The sequence below is a fragment of the Ranitomeya imitator genome, chromosome 7 (assembly GCF_032444005.1).
Source record: "Ranitomeya imitator isolate aRanImi1 chromosome 7, aRanImi1.pri, whole genome shotgun sequence".
NCBI lineage: Eukaryota > Metazoa > Chordata > Amphibia > Anura > Dendrobatidae > Ranitomeya > Ranitomeya imitator.
In genome coordinates this window covers 171,663,208-171,684,639 of record NC_091288.1, presented here as the reverse complement: position 1 = coordinate 171,684,639, position 21,432 = coordinate 171,663,208, and the positions used below count along the sequence as shown (strand labels likewise).

Sequence of the window (21,432 nt, the reverse complement as noted above, 5' to 3'; positions counted from 1 at the left end):
CGGGAGTATGCACATCGTAAACCTGCGGTGACATGACCGCCCGACACCAAAGAAACCTCACCCCAAAGTGACCGCAGACTTGTAGTTTAAGACCAGACAAACCCTTTAAGGATTTATGCCACCTAGGTCTGACTGCTATGGAAATAACTGTTTAGGACTATGACAAGGACTTTCTATCCCATGTTGGTTGCTGTGGTTGACCGTTTCCGAGTATTACATATTTTTTTGTTCTATGGGAGCTTGATAATGCTTTTTCTGCCCTTGGATAGATTACCATGAATATTTCTTTAATGTTACTTGAAAATAAAAACTGGAATCACTGAAAAGTCAGTGTCAGTTTTATCTAAGTATCTAAATATATATTTTATGTTCTGCCAGTTACCTAAAAGCTATTGGCTGGACCTGCTATCTACTCTGTACATGAGCCACATTCAACACATTATCATTTACCCTGGCGAACTGTCCTGAATCAGTCTTTAAATAAGCCTAGAGTGCTCTTAGTTGTGGGCTACGTATATCGTTTTCCAAGAGTGCTATTTCTCTTTCAATGAGTACAGATCTGTGTAAAGGAACCTTTCAGTTATTGACATGCAACATTCAGGCTCTGAAACGCGTTCAGTAAAAGTTACTACTGTTATTTTTAATGCAACTGTAATAACATGAATCTTATATAAACGTTTAAAGAGACTCTATGAAGTTCTACTTATTTAATGCTTCTATTTGTGTTAAATATGCTTATTTCGCACATTTATTTAATTAGGACTTTACCGGGTGCGTTACTCTTAAAGAAAAAATGGCATGATATTCTCATAAAAAATGTAGTGGTTTATTGATTTGTTCACAGAAAATCCACATTGCAGCAAAACATAAAAGTAGATGAAATAGTTACGAACAGATTGTCTATTTGTAAATATCAGCGCTTGTTACTCATCTTTCCCAAAGTTCTGAATGGTAAAAGCCATCTGTCTGTGTGAAGTCTGAAGTCATCATGGCTACCAGCTGTTCCTTTCTTGTGGGACTTGTCTGATGTCTATGGAGAATGATGGTGAAGGCCGGAGGTGACAGTTCCCACCTGACAAGCCCCCACACCCTCCTAAGAGACGTTATTTATACGTCCCACAGACCACGTGTTCCCTTTATATATGGTGTTGACTTATACTCTGAGCTACACAGAAATAGCTTCTGTAAAGTCAGCAAGAAGCAATGTGCTCAGTACAGAATTGAGAATACGAATAATTCAATTAATAATTAATATTTAACAATTTGGGTACACTGGAAGGGTGAGTGTGCATTGGTTTTATAAAAAGTAGTAACTACTATAACATTTAGCTGTAACTCAACTACTATGTACAGTATATTATATAGGAGAAAATAAGAAAAAATCATGTGTGCATGGGGGGCTCAGGATCCCTTTTATTGAAATAATTTGGGGTCCACAATGATTATATGTTTATCGCCTGTCCTGTCAATTGTCAATTTGATAGGATAAACCCTTATTGGACATGACCAGTTCCCTCCAAGAACCCTTTTAACTCTTTACTGTCAGATATTCCTGTCTTTATTGAAACAGTGCAATATGGAGGAGGTTTTGAATATGTTCTTTAAAGGAGATTTTAGCAGCGGAAACCCCACTGACTATCTATTTACAGTACAAGTGCTTCTCACAAAATTAGAATATCATCCAAAAGTTAATTTATTTCAGTTCTTCAATCCAAAAAGGGAATCTCATATAATATATAGTCATTGCAGAGTGATCTATTTCAAGTGTTTATTTCTGTTATTGCTGATGATTATGGCTTACAGCCAATGAAAATCCAAAAGTCATTATCTCAGCAAATTAGAATAATAAAAAAAACACCTGCAAAGGCTTCCTAAGCATTTAAAAAGGTCCCTTAGTCCGTTTCAGTCGGCTCCACAATCATGGGGAAGACTGCTGACTTGACAGATGTCCAGAAGGCAGTCATTGACACACTCCACAAGGAGGGTAAGCCACAAAAGGTCATTGCTAAAGAAGCTGGCTTGAAATAGATCACTCTGTTTGTAGTGACTCTATATAATATATGAGTTTCATTTTTTGCATTGACGAACCAAAATAAATTAACTTTTTGATGATATTCTAATTTAGTGAGAAGAACCTGTATATACACCCCTTCCCCGCTTAATGCCCTGCATGTATCTGCTGTCAGGTTCACCTGGAGTTATATTCTCCCTGCAGCTGCTCACTTCCAGTTGTTGAGGCGACATTGAGTTGGTGAACAGTCAGCGCTCAGCGGACAGTGAGATTATACGTTGTAATCACACCCACCTGTGACTGACATCCTGCTCTGCAGTGTGCGTGTGTAGTGAGTGTGTATAGTGTGAGTGTGTAATGTGTGTGTAGTGTGTGCAGAGCAGAATGCCAGTCATGGAGAGGTGGTTGTGATTGAAGCACTGCATAGTGAGCACTGAGTGTTCACCACACTTCTAATTAGATTACTGCATATGTTTAAATCAATATTTTCCATCCGATTACTACTAAGGCTATAGGTAAGTACAATTATTTTTGGTGACAACTTCCCTTTAAGCAAATAAAAAATAGTGTAAGAAGTTTTATTTTTCTTTTTTGGATCCATTTTTTATTTCACTTAAAAAAACAAACAAAAACATCCCGCTCCAAAAGGTACTATGTGATTCAGGATTTAGGCACCTCAAGTTTAAAGGGAACCTGTCACCCCCCAAAATCGAAGGTGAGCTAAGCCCACCAGCATCAGAGGCCAGAATGCTGTAGATAAGCCCCCGATGTATCCTAAAAGATGAGAAAAAGAGGTTAGATTATACTTACCCAGGGGCGGTCCCGGTCCGGGGACTCCCATCTTCTTACAATGACGTCCTCTTCTTGTCTTCACGCTGTGGCTCCGGCGCAGGCGTACTTTGTCTGCCCTGTTGAGGGCAGAGCAAAGTACTGCAGTGCGCAGGTGCCGGGAAAGGTCAGAGAGGCCCAGCGCCTGTGCACTGCAGTACTTTGCTCTGCCCTCAACAGGGCAGACAAAGTACGCCTGCGCCGGAGCCGCAGTGTGAAGACAAGAAGAGGACGTCATCGTAAGAAGATGGGAGGCCCCGGACCGGACCGCGACGCCCATCGTACCGGGACCTCCCCTGGGTGAGTATAATATAACCTCTTTTTCTCATCTTTCAGGTTACATCTAGGGCTTATCTACAGCAATCCAGAATGCTGTAGTTAAGCCCCTGATGCCGGTGGGCTTAGCCCACCTTTGATTTGGGGGGTGACAGGTTCCCTTTAAAAGGCTATTAACTGGATGACAAATTAATTAAATAAATACAAGTTAATTAGATGAATTTTTAGTAACATCCGTAAAGACTGTCTGTGCTTCTCTGCATCTTTCTGTCTTGTAATGTATCACACCATTGTTTTCAAAACCATTTTAAAATCATAAGTTTTCCAAATAGCTGTATAGTTCTTGTATCTTTTACTCTTTCAGAAGACATTCATTATATAATTCCTTTCAATATTATTTCCTGGTCCTGGCCAAGTCTGGGGTGAAACTTATAACTGAGCCTCATAACAAATACTACAACACAAGGGTGTACCTAGCTTGAGCATTGAAATTTAGAGTGGGCTCTCAGCACCCCAGTCCTACTCATTACACCGTTCTATTTGCCTTCCACTGTTCCATATATACTGGTTACGGTGCTTCCCTTCACAGTCAGGATCCAAGGCAGAGTTCAGTATAGAAGTCTTCTGCTCCTTTTCACCTCTCTCTACTGTATTCTTACAGCATGACTATGTAACAGCTATGTATGTGTTTCTTGTCCATCCTCTAAAGCCTTCAGTCTTCTACGATGATTGCCATCTCTTCTCCTGGACACTTTCCTTCTCCACAGACACCAACTTTCCAGCTACTCTGAGATTGTCTCGTTCTCCTAGCATACAAAGTAGCATTATTTTCTGGCATGACTAGACATCACCTCTATGAAGTCCTATTTCTTGTACCTCTAGAGTCCATACATATTTTTGACATTGTACTCCTTTCCAATATGTGGCTTTGGTAAGGAGACAGGCTTGTATATTGTGTTTTCTGGCAGATGCAGATGATACTTTCTTTAGCCCATGGGATGATATCCCTAACATCTAAAGTACCTTTGAAGGAGAGCTTGCACCCTCCTGTCCACGCAGGCCACATTCATGAGAACTTACATGGATTCACGCTTCTTCCTCTGATAATTTTCGTGGCCCCTCTGTACTTTATCCCTCTATTTTTGATTATTTATAAGCCCATTCAACTTCATGAGAACATAGTCTCCAGCAATATCTTCATCTAAAGACCTTTGAAGGAGAGCTTGCATCCTCCGGTCCACACAGGCCACATTCATGAGAACGTCCGTGAATTCATTCTTCTTCTGATAATTTTCTTGGTCCCTCAGCACTTTATCCCTGTATTCCTTATTATTTATGAAACCATTCAGCTTATTGAGAACGTACTGTCCAGCAATATCACCAACTGTCCTAAGGATGTACCTTTCCAGACAGAATTTTCCCACCTCCTTTTTAGGGACAAGCACTAATGGCGATATCCTCAAATTTCCACATGGTGGATGGCTAAAAGGGCCCGCCATCCTGCCCACTGACACCTCTTATATCAACATGTCCTTAGCCACCCCCATCTGATCTCTAACTGATTTCAAATTGGACGCATATGTTGCCACCGGCAAAAAAAGATGCAGTATGTGAAAAACTTCCCTAAATCCTTCCAGAAGCACCTTTGTTTCATCCTTCTTGGGGTACTGTTCTAACCAATACTGGAGAACCAACTTTCTCACCGGTGTTCTCCGCTGCACTGGCACTGCCCATTCTGGCACCCTGTTTCTGTCTGTGGAAACAACGTATGGCAGAGTGTGCACCCCCACATATTGAGCAATCATGTCGAACTGACAGGTTGCATAGAAACGACAGTGTCCTTCGTTCTACAACCAGCAGGTACCCGTGAGTATGGAGACCGCCGCTGCCGATAATTTCCTAGAAGGGGTGGCCCCTCCCCAGGAAAGGAACGTTGTGTCGATCTCTGAGCTAACATTAGCTGCATCCACAGATTCCTTGTCTTTGCGGCCCACCTGACATTCGGACATAGTGCGAGGCGACAACGAAATTCTTCATCAAACCTCCACTATGCCACTCCCCCATGTAATTTATGAACTGAAATGCATATTCCAATGCCTCTAGCCCGGTGCTGCGTCAGATGGCCGTTTGCATGCCTACTTTAATACATTACAGTATCCCGCTGGCCAGAAACCGCAGTTTCATTTTACGTAGTGATATTTGTTTTATTTGCCATAATGTATTATTTACAGTGCATAACAGTTATCAAGATTTCAAAGACAACATTTAGGACCTTTGTACTCCACTTGATATGCCCAGAAATGCCCTTATAATGCATTTACGCAGTTTTGCTAAGTCATGGCCCTTTTTCCATCTAGATCTCGAGACTTTCTTGCCAAAATCAGAATTATTGGCAAGTTTTGTACTTTAAGATACTTATCTATCTTAAAAGATGATCAAAGGAATGAACATATGCACAGCAAGACATTTTTATATTGCAATGCATGTGTTCATTCTGTTTACTGTTTAGCAAGCGCTTTTTCAGGGGGTTACTGAGCCAATTTCATTCATGGATGTATACTAGTCCTATGAATCATCCACATTGATCTTGTTGTTGATTAATATAAAATATACAGTGTATGGCTCCATAGCAGAGCAACCTTCTCAATATTAGTCTCGCTTACTTTGATGTTCAGCCATGAATTAGGTTAACTAAGCGGACACAGGATAACTGTGTGGGGTGAACAGTTCAAGTCAAAGAGAACGTCTTAGCTAGATATGTCAAGTGCTCCTTATTTGTGGTTAACCTGTAGGCCTCTGAAGAAGAAGAGAGACTTTGTGATTTCTCGTTTAGCGCCGGTTCATTTAATTAGCTCTTCTGGCAGCTTCTGGGATACGGCTTTGTCGTATGCGAAGTGTTGGCAGCACATGACACCAAACCTCAGTTGTTTTTGGAATCGTCTAAGTAGACCGCTATTTCAGATCATAAAAAATATTACCAGGTTAGTTTCTATTTACTGAGAAGCCATTTATGTGTTACAAAATATACCACAGGCAGGGAGGAAAATCCAAAGAGAGCTGAGCCTAACGTGGCCGGGGTGCTGAAGTTGTGTATGGTCCAACCTGCTCCAGATTTTAGGCAGTTTTTATTTCTAAGGCCAGGGTCACAATGGAGAGGAATACGGACGTATGAGAGGCCTAAAAACAACGCATTGCACACAGACCAATGTTTCTCTATGGGGCAGCTCCTATCTGCCGTATATTTCTCGGCTGTATTTTACGGGCGTAGAAAATCGCCAACCAACACCAATACCACATATTTGGGGAGGGGGGGGATGATAAATATTTCCCATGTATATAATAATTATTTAATTAATCACACCACCACCCCATGTGGAGACCTTATACCAAGGACACATCCATATACATAAAGCCTAATTCCCATAGGGAAAAAATTATGTACTAGTCCATTAAAATATAATAAATCTTTATTTAACACATTAAAATACATGAAACAGACTTGAACCAGGTGCGTGTCAGTTTACAACTAGAAACAATAAACACCAAGGGCCCCACCCCCACCATAAAGGAATGTAACTATTACACCCTCTAACCAGAGTATCAATCTGATTAATAGTGTCCCTATATCTATTGCCTATCACTACTGTGATCTGCTGCACACAATCCCTCCAAGAGAACCTGTATAAACTACCCACATATCTCCTAACACCGGCCCAAAACGTATAGTGTCATATCCATACCGGTGCAACGCACACGGTCATATTAGAATCCCAGGGGAGTATCCCCCAACCGGGAATAAGGTCCGGTCGCAAATATAAGGGATTACGTCCTAACAGGCCTCTCATCCGGGAATTAAATATCTTATACTTACATAATTGTAAGGTGCACAGCAAGAGTGGGGAACCAGGGGGGTGAGTGCTCGCCCCAACGCGCGTTTCGGTCCATCCTTCGTCAGGGGGCACTCACCTCCCCGGGTCCCGTGCTTTAAATACCCCTGTATATCATGCCGCTACCAAACCTTGTGCTGCAGCGCTGTCCCGGATGTGACGTCACTGCCGGAAGTGACGCGCGCATCACCATAGTCACCGCGACGCCACAGAGCATCGGCGTCACACAGCACCGTGCATGCGCGGTACCGCGTATAGACACAGAGTGCCCCGGGGAGCCGACGGAGACCATGGGACCGCGCGTCAGGCAGAGAAGTATAGCAAGACACAAGCCACCTATATCTATATGGTCCTATACACTCATATGGGCCACCTAAATTATACTAATTGTATCACACCATCGACCTCATATTAACTTCCCCATGATACCACATAACATATATTATTGACCATAGCAGATACATAACAATAAAAATATATTATCAGGGCTGCTTTTCTTGCCGCTTGAAAGACGCAGATATTTAGGAAATAGCAGATAATGAACGTCCATCCATCAATAAGATCTTAAAGGAACAGCACATTAAAGTACATCCAGGGAAACTGCACAGAACACCGGAAAACAAAATTAAAATTAGTAAATGCAATTAAAAGAAAATTAAAAACAAGTTGTTATCAAAGTTGAAAACCTCCATTGGTAAGACGTCAGACAAGCAATCAGAGAAATGGGGCATAGCTCAGATTCTCATTTAGTCCAACTGGATATAGTGTTCCCAATGTCCAGATCCATCTGGATTCTAATTGGGCTAGTTTTTTTGGAGTATCACCTCTACGAATACCCAGTTCCACCATGTCAATTCCTCTGACTTTTAAAAGACTCCCATCGCAACCATGATGTTCTTTGAAATGGCGTGGTATTGTTTTTAGGGTGGACGTGTCCTCACAGGTGGCAGCTGCGGCAATGCCCAACACGTGCTCTCTCACCCGCACTTTCAAATGCCTCGTTGTTAGGCCTACATATATTTTAGTGCAGGGGCACGTCGCGTAATAAATAACATTCTTGCTCACGCAGGTAATCTTTTTTTTAATGTTATATACTCGAGTATTGCCCGCGTCAGCAAAAGTATTGCATCTTTCTATGTTAGGGCACGCCACACACCGCCCACAGGGGACACATCCACCCCTAACAGACACAGTGTCTAAAAATGTTCTTGGTCTGTTATCCACATAATGGCTACGAACCAAGATATCACGGAGATTCCGCGATCTCCTGGCAGTGATGGCAGCCTTTTCTGGCAGAAATCTAGCAAGAACTGGATCAGCTCTCAATATATGCCATGATTTCTCAAAAATTCTTCTGAGCATGGGGAACTGGGAATGGTAGTTGGTCACGAACCGAACAATATTCTTACTATCTCCTTTGCAATTTTTATATAGAAGATCATCCCTAGAGGAGTGCCTAGCCCTGTTGAACGCACGTTTTATCATCCTCCCACTATATCCCCTGTCTCTCAATCTGACCTTTAGGTCCTCTGCTTGTGTAAAAAAATCCTGTTGATTAGAGCACAATCTACGCAACCGTAAAAACTGGCCAGTTGGTAGGGAGCGTATAATATGGTTGGAATGTGAGGAGGAGGCATGCAATAACATATTGGTCGCAGTTTTTTTGCGAAAAATATTTGTTTGTATCTCATCATTGGTATCTCTCTTCAGTTTGACATCGAGAAACTCAATCTCCTCCCTACTTCCACAGTATGTGAGAAAGATGTTATAGTCGTTGCTATTCAAGCCTGTGAAAAACATATCCAACATATCCATAGAACCCTGCCAGATCAGCAATATGTCGTCAATGCACCGCGTCCAAGACAGGACGCGGCACATTGACTCCACCCGATCTGACAGGAAGAGGTCCCTCTCCCACAGCCCCAGGAAAAGGTTTGCATAGGTGGGCGCAAAGGACGCCCCCATCGCCGTTCCCTGGAGCTGCAGGTAGAAGGACCCCTTAAAAACAAAAAAGTTGTGCATAAGTGCAAATTCCAATAATTCCAACACTAATTGTCTTATCCCTTGTGGGAGTGTAGATGTCCCTAAGAAGAACTTCACAGCACTCAGACCATCTTTATGGCGTATGCTGGTGTACAGTGATTCTACATCTGCTGTCACCAGCATCGCATCCCTCTCCAGATGTAATCCATCAACCCTGCGGAGGAGCTCCCCAGTGTCCTCCCCAGTGTCCTGCGTAGAAAATCGCAGCATGCTGCATTTGTCAGCGTATTGCGCAAAAAAAAGCCAATGAAAGTTTATGGGGGCAAGAAAAACACGGATTACACACAGACCATGTGTGTGACTTGCGAGAAATACGAAGCGGTGTCCTATAGAAAATCCGGCAATTCATTGAGGTGTACAGTAAAATCACACTGATAGGTTAGAATAGAATAGATAAAATAAATGTTTACACATAGTATAGGGGTATATATATGCAGTATATATATATATATATATATATCATTGATACACATATACAGTACATACAGTATATAATTATATTTAATACAGAGCTAAATAACAGAAAAGCCAGTAATTCAATTGCCGGCTTTTGATATCTCCTTATCAAAACCGACAGGATATGAGACATTGTTTACATACAGTAAACCATTTTGTATCCCTTATATTTTTACATATTCCTCACTAATAATGTTAGAAGTGTGTGTGTAAAATTTGTGAGCTCTAGGTGTTAAAATAGTTAAATCACAGAAAATACTGGCGTGGGCTCCCGCGCAATTTTCTCTACCAGAGTGGTAAAGCCAGTGAGTGAGGGCAGATATTAATAGCCTAGACAGGGACCATGGTTATTGCCCCCGACTAAAAACATCTGCCCCCAGCCACCCCAGAAAAGGCACATCTGTAAGATGCGCCTATTCTGGCACTTAGCCACTCTCTTCCCACTCTCGAGTAGCGGTGGGATATGGGGTAATAAGGGGTTAATGTCACCTTCCTAATGTAAGGTGACATTAAGCCAGATTAATAATGGATAGATGTCAATAAGACACCGATCCATTATTAATCCAATAGTAATAAAGGGTTAAATAAACACACACACACATTATGAATAAAGTATTTTAATGAAATAAATACACATGGGGTTTTAATATCTTTATTGTACTCTCAATCCCAACTGACGACCCTCGATCTTCTGAAAAAAAAAATGGAAAAATAAAAATACAGCAATGTCCCATACCTGTCCGCCGTACAGTCATGTCCCATGATGTAAATCCATCTGAAGGGGTGAAATAATTTTACAACCAGGAGCCTGCTAATGCAGCTGCTCCTGGTTGTAAAAAATGGGAAATGAATGGAATGCAGCTTCGTTGACTTGTGGTGCTGCCCCCCTGGTGGCATAAGCTCATATGAACTCTAGTGTGAGAAAATATTCAGAAAAATTCCCAGGCTAGAGTTCTTCATGCCCCCAGAAGAAGCTAAGGGCGAAACACGCGTCAGGGCGCAGGGGAACCATTAGACCACCAGCATTACTACCATTCAACAGTGCCCACTTTCACAGCCCTTATATTCAGGTAATATATATATTTTCGTAATAGTTGCAATATGATATGAGAGATTTTCTCACCTCAATTTGGGGCTTTTATTTAAGTATGTTGACAATAGGGTGCTTTAGGCACTTTATTACAACATTGACTATACTTCAAGCCGTCAGTTGGGAATATAAGGTCTATGTATGCAATCCTCTATTGTTAGAGATTTGGTTTGCCTGAATTGGGGCTGTTTTGTGGGTTCTTGTCTTCATGTCTTGTGACCCCTTTTTTTATTCTTTGATTAATAAACTTTAAATATTAATGCAATATTTTTGGTTCTCTTCGTGCAGTGAGTTGTTTAATTACATCTCTGCTCTTTGTGGTTCTATTGTTTTGAAGTGCCAATCATGAAATAAATAAAGCTGTCTTCCTGGGTGTGAAGCGCCGCCGGACAGTCCTTGTACTGTATTCTGATCTCGGACCGAATTATATGGCCATCAGACTGCACCCTAAGTGTGAGGGCCAACCAGAAGAAATTATCATATCCATCTATTTTATTTATTTATTTTACTCACTTATATAGCGCCAATAATTATAGATGTAGCCAACTTAACAACTAACCAACCATTATATCTGTGTTAATGTAAACTTGGCTTGATCTGTGTATCAATAAGGTCTAACAGGTTATTTGTGAATCGAACCGTTAGAAATAGACCCTAGTGGCATGTGAGTGGGTCTAAAATCAGTGTGACTTCTGGTGGACTTTGAGATCATGAGATCATTGTGTGAATATTGGATCCATCAGTGGATCCTGTGTACTTCTCTTTCTACTGCTGTGGTTCACCTTAGCACCTTTTCTTGTGAAATTGATGGTGGGCTAAGCTCATAAACCATATTCTTATTATATGCACATCAATCAGTCATGTGCTAATACAGAAGTCGACATATGTAAAAAAAAAGAAAAATGAAGGAATCCCTGAAAAATTCTCAGGCAATACTTACCAGACCAATTTGTATGGGATAAGGCCGACCAATCGCCTGAGTACAAGTCCAGCAGATTAACCCCTTCCCGACCTGTGACGCCACGTAGGCGTCATGAAAGTCGGTGGCAATCCGACCTGTGATGCCTATGTGGCGTCATGGAGGGATCACGTCCCTGCAGATCGGTTGAAAGGGTTAACTCCAATTTCACCCGATCTGCAGGGACAGGGGGAGTGCTACTTTAGCCCGGGGGGGGGGGTGTGGCTTTGCCCCCACGTGGCTACGATCGCTCTGATTGGCTGTTGAAAGTGCAACAGCCAATCAGAGTAATTTGTAATGTTTCACCTATGAAAATTGGTGAAATATTACAATCCAGCCATGGCCGATGCTGCAATATCATCGGCCATGGCTGGAGACCGCGATCTGACCCCCCAACCGACTGTCAGCCGCTGTCAGTCTTTCCTCCCCTCCGTTTTGTGCTCTGCTGCCCTCCGCTGCTTTCCTCTCCCCTCCTCTCCGCTCCGGTCCCCACCCTCCCGGTGTCTGTCTGGCATCTTCGATGGGCGCCTCCATCTTCCAAAATGGCGGGCGCATGCGCAGTGCGCCCGCCGAATCTGCCGGCCGGCAGATTAATTACAGGTACATTTTGATCACTGTGATATAACCTATCACAGTGATCAAAATTAAAAAAATTAGTAAATAAAGCCCCCCCTTATCACCCCAATAGGTAAGGGAAAATAATGAAATAAATAAAATATATTTATTTTTATTTTTCCACTAGGGTTAGGGTTAGAACTAGGTTTAGGGTTAGGGTTAGGGTTACGGCTAGGGTTGCAATTAGGGTTAGAATTAGGCTATGTGCACACAGTGCGGATTTGGCTGCGGATCCGCAGCGGATTGGCCGCTGCGGATTCGTGGCAGTTTTCCTTCACGTTTACAGTACCATGTAAACCTATGGAAAACCAAATCCGCTGTGCTCATGGTGCGGAAAATACCATGCGGAAACGCTGCGTTGTATTTTCCACAACATGTCAATTCTTTGTGCGGATTCCGCAACGTTTTACACCTGTTCCTCAATAGGAATCCGCAGGTGAAATCAGCACAAAAAAACACTGGAAATCCGCAGTAAATCCGCAAGTAAAACACAGTGCGTTTTACCTGTGGATTTTTCAAAAACAGTGCGGAAAAATCCACACACGAATCCGCAACGTGGGCACATAGCCTTAGGGTTAGGGCTGTAATTAGAGTTAGGGCTGGAATTAGGGTTAGGGTTGGAATTAAGGTTAAGATTAGGGTTAGGGGTGTGTTGAGGTTAGGGTTAGGCTTGTGGTTAGGGTTGGGATTAGGGTTGGTTGTGTGTTGGGGTTAGGACTGGGATTAGGGTTAGGGTTGGGATTAGGGTTAGGGGTGTGTTGGGGTTAGGGTTGTGGTTAGGGGTGTGTTGGGGTTAGGGTTGTGATTACGGTTATGGTTAGAGTTGGGATTAGAGTTAGGGGTGTGTTGGGGTTAAGGTTGTGATTACAGTTATGGTTAGAGTTGGGGTGTGTTGGGGTTAGTGTTGGAGTTAGAATTGAGGGGTTTCCATTGTTTAGGCACATCAGGGGGTCTCCAATCACGACATGGCGCCACCATTGATTCCAGCCAATCTTGCATTAAAAAAGTCAAATAGTGCTCCCTCCTTTCCGAGCCCCGACGTGTGCCCAAACAGTGGTTTACCCAAACATATGGGGCATAAGCGTACTCAGGAAAAATTGTACAACAATTTTGGGGGTCTAATTTCTCCTGTTACCCTTGGAAAAATAAAAAAATGGGGGCTAAAAAATTATTTTTGTGGGGAAAAAAAAGAATTTTTATTTTCACGGCTCTGCGTTATAAAATTCTGCGAAGCACTTGGGGGTTCAAAGTGCTCACCACAAATCTAGATAAGTTTCTTGGGGGGTCTAGTTTCCAAAATGGGGTCACTTGTGGGGGGTTTCTACTGTTTAGGTACATCAGGGGCTCTGCAAACGCAACGTGACGCCCGCAGACCATTTCATCAAAGTCTGCATTTCAAAAGGTCACTACTTCCTTTCCGAGCCCCGACGTGTGCCCAAACAGTGGTTTACCCCCACATATTGGGCATCAGCGTACTCAGGAGAAACTGGAAAACAAATATTGGGGTTCAGTATCTCGTGTTACCCTTGTGAAAATAAAAAATTGCGGGCTAAAAAAATCATTTTTGAGGAAAAAAACTATGATTTTTTATTTTCATGGCTCTGCGTTATAAACTTTTGTGAAGCACTTGGGGGTTCAAAGTGCTCACCACACATCTAGATAAGTTCCTTGGGGGGTCTACTTTCCAAAATGTGGTCACTTGTGAGGGGTTTCTACTGTTTAGGCACATCAGGGGCTCTGCAAACGTAACATGACACCCACAGACCATTCCATCAAAGTCTGCATTCCAAAACATCACTACTTCCCTTCCGAGCTCTGCCATGCGCCCAAATAGTGGTTTACCCACCCATATGGGGTATGAGCGTACTCAAGACAAACTGGACAACAACTTTTGGGGTCCAATTTCTCCTGTTACCCTTGTGAAAATAAAAAATTATGGGCTAAAAAATAATTTTTGAGGAAAGGAACATGATTTTTTATTTTCACGGCTCTGCGTTATAAACTTCTGTGAAGCACTTGGTGGTTCAAAGTGCTTATCACACATCTAGATGAGTTCCTTGGGGGGTCTAGTTTCCAAAATAGGGTCACTTGTGGGGGAGCTCCAATGTTTAGGCACACAGGGGCTCTCCAAACGCGACATGGTGACCGCTAACGATTGGAGCTAATTTTTCATTCAAAAAGTCAAATGGCGCTCCTTCCCTTCCGAGCCTTGCCGTGTGCCCAAACAGTGGATAACCCCCACATATGAGGTATCGGTGTACTCAGGAGAAATTGCCCAACACATTTTAAGATCCATTTTATCCTGTAGCCCATAAGAAAATGAAAACATTGAGGCTAAAGGATTTTTTTTGTGAAAAAAAGTACTTTTTCATTTTTACAGATAAATTTGTGAAGCACCTAAGGGTTGAAGTGCATCTAGATAAGTTCCTTGGGGGTCTAGTTTCCAAAATGGGGTCACTTGTGGGGGAGTTTAGGCACCCAGGGGCTCTCCAAACGCGACATGGTGTCCGCTAACGATTGGAGCTAATTTTTCATTCAAAAAGTAAAATGGTGCTCCTTCCCTTCCGAGCCCTGTTGTGCGCCCAAACAGTGATCCCCCTCCACATATGGGGTATCGGCGTACTCAGGACAAATTTTACAACAACTCTCAGGGTCCAGTTTATCCTTTTACCTTTGGGAAAATAAAATAATTGTTGCTAAAACATCATTTTTGTGACTAAAAATTTAAATGTTCATTTTTTCCTTCCATGTTGCTTCTGCTGTGAAGCACCTGAAGGGTTAATAAACTTCTTGAATGTGGTTTTGCGCACCTTGAGGGGTGCAGTTTTTACAATGGTGTCACTTTGGGGTATTTTCAGCCATATAGACCCCTCAAAGTGACTTCAAATGTGAGGTGGTCCCTAAAAAAATGGTTTTGTAAATTTTATTGTAAAAATTCGAAATCGCTGGTCAAATTTTAACCCTAATAACTTCCTAGCAAAAAAAATTTTGTTTCCAAAATTATGCTGATGTAAAGTAGACATGTGGGAAAGGTCACTGGTCAGAATTGCAAAAAATGGCCAGGTCATTAAGGTCAAAATAGGCTGGGTCATGAAGGGGTTAATGTGTTCCCATTTGAGACATACTGTGCTGTAATCTACATAAAAATGAAATGCTTATAAAACATTTTACAGCACATATATGAATTACAGAATTATGTTTTTCATTTTCCCTTTCTATCTAGACCACAGATCTGTTCATGAGTTTGGTTCTTGAGTTGAGACTTCTGACCCCTGATGCGTTGTCTGATCTCTGGCAAAGGTCATCATTTAAGTGTAGAGATAATTGGTGAGTATTATGCAGGTTCAGCCTTGTGCCCAGAAATCACCAGTATATTATGCAATTTTCAAAAATGCATGATTGATATATTCATGGTACATTTTATGTTATCTTTATTATCTTGCAATTTTCTTAGTCATATAGTTTTACAAGTTATTGTCTGAAATCATGGGCTGGCCTGTGCCTAATGTTTCTTATTACCCCAATCTACTTAAAATGGAACTGTACTTTTAACAAACTTTCTATAAATCAATAGTGCAAATGAGTATAAGAAACTTTGATATTATATATTTTCAGAGAAATCAGCTTCAATCTCCACTTATCAGACACTTCTTACCCTCATCCTACCTCCTGAACTTATTATCCACTCTGATGAACCAGATCAAATCCCTCTTTTTTTTGCTCAGAGGAGATGGATTGCAGGTGCCATATGACGTCCTATTATCTTCTATGGAGAGGGGAGGGGTAGAAAGAGTGAAGAATAGGGAGAGGAAACAGGCAGAGGCAGACAGAAAAAAACAATGCAGAGCTCTGTAACTAGTGTTTTCCATCACATCAGAGTTTGATTCAGATCAAGACAGCTCAGCTCTGCTCTATAATCACCTCCATGTTGCTGCAGCTTGTTATTGTGCGCTAGCTTCCCTCTGTGTGCTGTGCTGTCTATGGAGGAAATCACTACAGCCTGTCTCCTCTCCCCAGCTTCAATGGATTGCAAACTATAGAAAACTGGTAAGAATTCAGAAAATAAGTCACATAATGGCCAGGAATTGTCTTATTCCTCATATACACACAGGACAGATTGCTCTGAAAAGATATTTGAAAGCAGTTGCCCTTCAAAGGCTCATTAGGTCTGAAGATATTATATATACAGTATATACGGTATATAAAAACATGGCAACAGGTTACCAAATACTTATATTCTTCAATCAGTAATGATAAAGTTGGTGACAATATGTAAGCAATCAGTTTATTCCACCTGGACTACTAAGGTACAAAGAGTCCTACTATATGTATATTACACGTAATTATTTAAATTTAGAATATATGCGTGAAGTAGTTTTAAAATATATACTTTGCATGGAAAAATAATTCTATATCATTTTTGTAAAGTTATACTGACCAATACACTGATGTATCAATATTTGTAGACAGGTATAAAGTTTGTAACTAGTGATGAGCGAATATACTTGTTCCTCGAGATTTCCTGGGTGACCTCCGAGTATTTTTTAGTGCTCGGAGATTTAGTTTTCTTCGCCTCAGCAGCATGATTTACAGCTATTAGCCAGCTTGATTACATGTGGGGATCCCCTAGCAACCAGGCAACCCCCACGTGTACTTATGCTGGCTAATAGCTGTAAATCATTCAGCAGCATCGCTGAAAACTAAATCTCCGAGCACTAAAAAATACTCGGAGGACACCCAAGCATGCTCGGAAAATCTAGAGTAACGAGTATATTTGCTCATCACTATTTGTAACTTCAAAAGGGTTGTCTGGGATTTTAAAAAGCGACCCTAAAAGCAGGCAATGCTGTAAATTATTAAAATAAGAAATACCAGCTACAAAGGTAGCGCAGTCACAGAAGAGCAAACCTCACAACTTTGCAGTCCTACAAAGTAATTTTGCTCCTGTTGAATCCCCTTAGTGGTCCCATTCCACACACACAGTATGATGACCCTACAGTTTCTACCCCACAAAGTATGATAGCCAACCAGTGATCCCCAACACAGTATCAATCTCCCAATGCGGTATAATGGCCCCCACAGTCCCCCACACGCAGTATGATGGCCTTGGCACACCCCTCCATACAGTACAATAGCTCCCAAACAGTATGATGGTCACAGACCTCATAGTGGCCACATGGTCTGCCACTATTAGCGGTATGCCACTGCCTGGCGCTACAGGGGATTTATCAGTTGAGTATTGGTTATTTTTTTTAATTTTATCACATTGCCCGCAAGTTTGGATGAATGTTCCTTTAAAAATAATCCAAAGTTAATGCCATATTAGGAGGAAGTGGGAAGGCTACTAAGAAAATATATAGATATAGTATTGTTCATGTGTTAATACAATTGTCATCATTGGGCAGAAAAGTATTCACATGAAATTCACCAAAAAGAGTGTAAGTATTCGACCATTAATGCACTCGTGGTAAAGAAAAGTCAGGATTCCATAGCGTGGCCGGCATCTTCCTCGTTTGAAGGGCTCTTATTGTAGGTGAGGCCACGACATGGCATTGATCCCAAACTAACGACCCCGTGCATTCTGAACTGTGCTGTAACCAAGAGTTATCCCTAGGGAACCAAAAATATAAATGACTTCACCCAGTGAGAATGACTTAGAGAGTCACCAGAGAAAGCCGTCATTCTCATGCAAATGTAATCCTGGGGGCAGCACTGTCTGGGTCTCCCTTGTGAAATGATGAAGTGCACCTGTCCTTCCCTCGCCTTTCACTAACATGACTGACATCTATCACAGGCGATCCGTTTCATTTTAATGCTCGCCTTATTGTCTTTCTTTAGCTGGCAGGAAATAATTCTGCGAAGAATTCGGTCTCACCGACAAAGGATATTTTCTAATTAATTCCACTTAAATCCTGCATTTTCCTTGCTACTTCTGACCTGATTATCCATATTAATCAATGTAGTCGTTCTTGAAATATGCCTAATTACAATTGTTCTCCTCTGAATTTCAATTGTTTGATTAGTTTGCCGGAGAATATGGACATTTGCAATGCCACTTGGCTTCTATATCATTAATTTTAAGCATTAAAAAGTAAAATATTACATCAAGGTATCATTTTTTATACAACCTATTTACCCCTTTCATACCAAACTCTTAACATTCATACTTTGTTCAAAACTTGGCTTTAAAGTAAAATTTGAGGACAAGATATTCTGGATTTTTCATTGCTTAAAGGGCTGTATCATTTGGATTAGGAGCCTGTGTGCGAAACATGGAGTCGCTATGGCTCTTAGCGTGCAGAATATCCCCAGAAAACAGAATTCAAGAGAATACGAAACAAAAGGACGGACAAGAACATTTGTCGCAGCCGTGTGTAATACATAGGAAAGGTTTCATTTGTGGCAGCTATTTACTAAGTTACAATAGTTATTTGTCCTATACGATTTTACCAAACATTTTGCATGTATGTCAAAATTGCTGCAAATTTCAATCAATGCAGATCTTTGAAACCTAAATCCATCAACACCTTTATATCATCTATGAGTTGCTGCATTCCAGAGCAAATAGCATTTTAATTCATATGCAAATCAAGTATTATGTGCTCTGGGCGTGGCAGAACACTTTCCAAGCCGCTGCCTCCCAAGGTTGTTTCCCTGCCCAGTACCAGCCTCTTCAGCACTATCTGATTTCCTTGCCTGACATCAAACAAGGCAAAGAGCTATCAATCAAGTTAAAGAGGCTGGTACTGGGCGAGAAAATAACCTATGAAGGGAGAGACTTGTTAAGTGCTCTGCCACGCCTAGAGCACTTATTACCTCATCTGCAAATGATTAAAACACTAATTGCTCTGGAATGCAGCAAAAAATAAAAGATATAAAGACGTTGATATATTTACAAAGCAAAGACCTGCATGTCTGAATATGCAGTTTGGGGAGTTTGATCTGACTGACAGATTCCCTTTAAAGAGGTTGTCGACTACTTTTACATTAATGGCCTATCTTTAGGATAGGTCATCAATGTCTGATCGTCCGGGGTCTGACACCTGCACCCCCGCCCATCAGCTGTTACGATGGCGGCCGTCGGCCTGAAGTATTCGCCTGCCGAGCTGCTCCGTCTACTAGTAGTAGCTGGTGCTGCACATTTGGCTCCTATTCTAATCAATAGGAGGTGGATGTATAGTACTCTGCGGGAGTCACTACATGTAGACCGAGCAGTTTGGCAAGCGAGTACTTCCGGCCGGTGGACGCTGCCGCCGACACCGAAAATAGCTGATTTGCAGGGATGCCAGCTGTCGTATCCGACCAATCAGGCATTGATGAGCTATCCTAAGGATAGGTCATCAATGAAAAAGTAGGTGATAACCTCTTTAAGCTGAAGATGCATGATACTTGGTAGAAAGTCATAGACATTTCAGTGCAGTGAATAGTGGGTTTTTTGACTCAAGGACTTCAAAGCCTTGACATTTTGAACATATTGCAGTGAAACATTAGAAGATTTTTAAAGGAACATGTTGTTCATGCTGGTCTTGATGAGGAGGCACGCTGGAGTCATCTGCTCCTGATTCATGAAGAGGGCTCTCGGGAGTGTTGGACGAGTAGTGTGCCCCTCTGTCCGCACCTCACCACAAACCCAACTCCACAAACCCAACTCCATGAATTTGATGAGTGTCGGGCGCCACACCTCTGCTTTGCCCCAGCTACTCCCAGTTTGCCAAAAGTTGCCTAATTTTAGTGCATCTAAGATACCCCATAATTGTACAACTTTTCAAAGCCAGAATACTGACATCACAACTTTCATAAATTGGGTCCAATATGTTCATGCTGGCAATAAGTTTTGTTGATAATCACTTATATTTGATGCCCTGTCCATGGTGCTGACATATACTGTTGCATGCATTGCCATAGATAACCACTTCATCTTCAATGATAAAAACCTTCTTCCGAAGATAAACCAGTGGATTTTCTCAGGCACTTGTGAATCTCAGAGCTACATACACGGGATCGAATGCTTTTGTTTGCTGATCCCTGGAAGGATGCCAAATCACCAGTTCTGTAGTTCCTGGAAGTATAGAGCTTATGGGGTACACGGCAACCAAGATGGTGACCCCCAGAGAACATGTAAATGAGGAGCGTAGATTCTAACTATACATTGACGATAAGTAAATATCACTATATGCTGCGGCCAATCACTCACAGTTCTGAAAAGTATTGTGTAGTAAAGTAAATACACCCTGTTAATGATGTGGGATATGCAAACATGTCGCCCAAAAACAAAGGCTCTTACACAACAAATCAGAGATGACAGAGCGGTCTATTTACTGGTCACTGCCCTAATCGCCCCATCTCGCCTTTATTCAATGTAATTATTCAGTTAACTCTATGTGTTCTGCTTCAAAATTACGCAAATATTGATTTTCACTGAAACTGATACAGGATCTCATGCTGTAAATGAAGCATTAAAGGGGTATTCCCATCTCCAAGATCCTATCACAATATGTAGTAGGTGTAATAATAATAATAATATTAACAAATGCCTCTAATTATAAATGTAGAATAATTCTCCTGATTTGCTATGTCTCTTACCCCATGTGCAGGGCATTGCTGTAACTTAGGTATCCATGGTAACGACCACTCATTCAATGACAGTTGGCTAGTTGTCATAATCATGGAAACCTAAGCTACTGCAAAGCCCTGTACAAGGGGTAAGCGACATAGCTAATCAGGAGAATTATACTACATCTCTAATTGGAAGTTGTTTCTATTATTATTATTGATATTAAACCTACTACATATTGAGATAGGTTCTTGGAGATGGGAATACCCCTTTGAAGTAAATCAGTCCATCAACATTATTTTTAATTCTTTATTCTAAGTAGATTCATATTTACAGTATGTGCCAAATAAATGCATAAAAATATCTTCCTAGTGTCTGCAGCTGATTTTATCAAAAAGAGCACCAAATCATCTTCATCATCAAGATTATCAGGAGAATTAGATATAATGCTTTGCATTGAACTGATAAATAAGAGAGTATGCTGTGAGCCCCTTAATATCATCTAGTGGTGGGTACTGGTAGCCTGAATGTATGAATTTAAGGTGTACCTCTAATTAAACAAAATGCACTTGACAAATGATAAGGTTTTAATACTAGGGGGTTAGGACTGTCCCGAATAGGGTCACCATGACGTAGTGGGATGCTTTTACATTTTTTTTAATCAAAATTATGTTAGTTATGCTATGTTAATTATGTTAGGCCTTCGCATATTAT

At 41.4% G+C, this 21,432-nt stretch overlaps 1 protein-coding gene across 1 annotated transcript in view; it reads left to right on the top strand.

Moving 5' to 3' along the window:
* LOC138646122 (uncharacterized) overlaps positions 1 to 21,432 on the top strand; it is a 437,282-nt gene that overhangs the window by 47,752 nt on the left and 368,098 nt on the right. Inside the window, exon 9 of the mRNA XM_069735585.1 lies at positions 15,388 to 15,491. Within this exon, the coding sequence (XP_069591686.1) occupies positions 15,388 to 15,491 (104 nt within the window). The remainder of the gene's footprint in view (positions 1 to 15,387; positions 15,492 to 21,432) is intronic.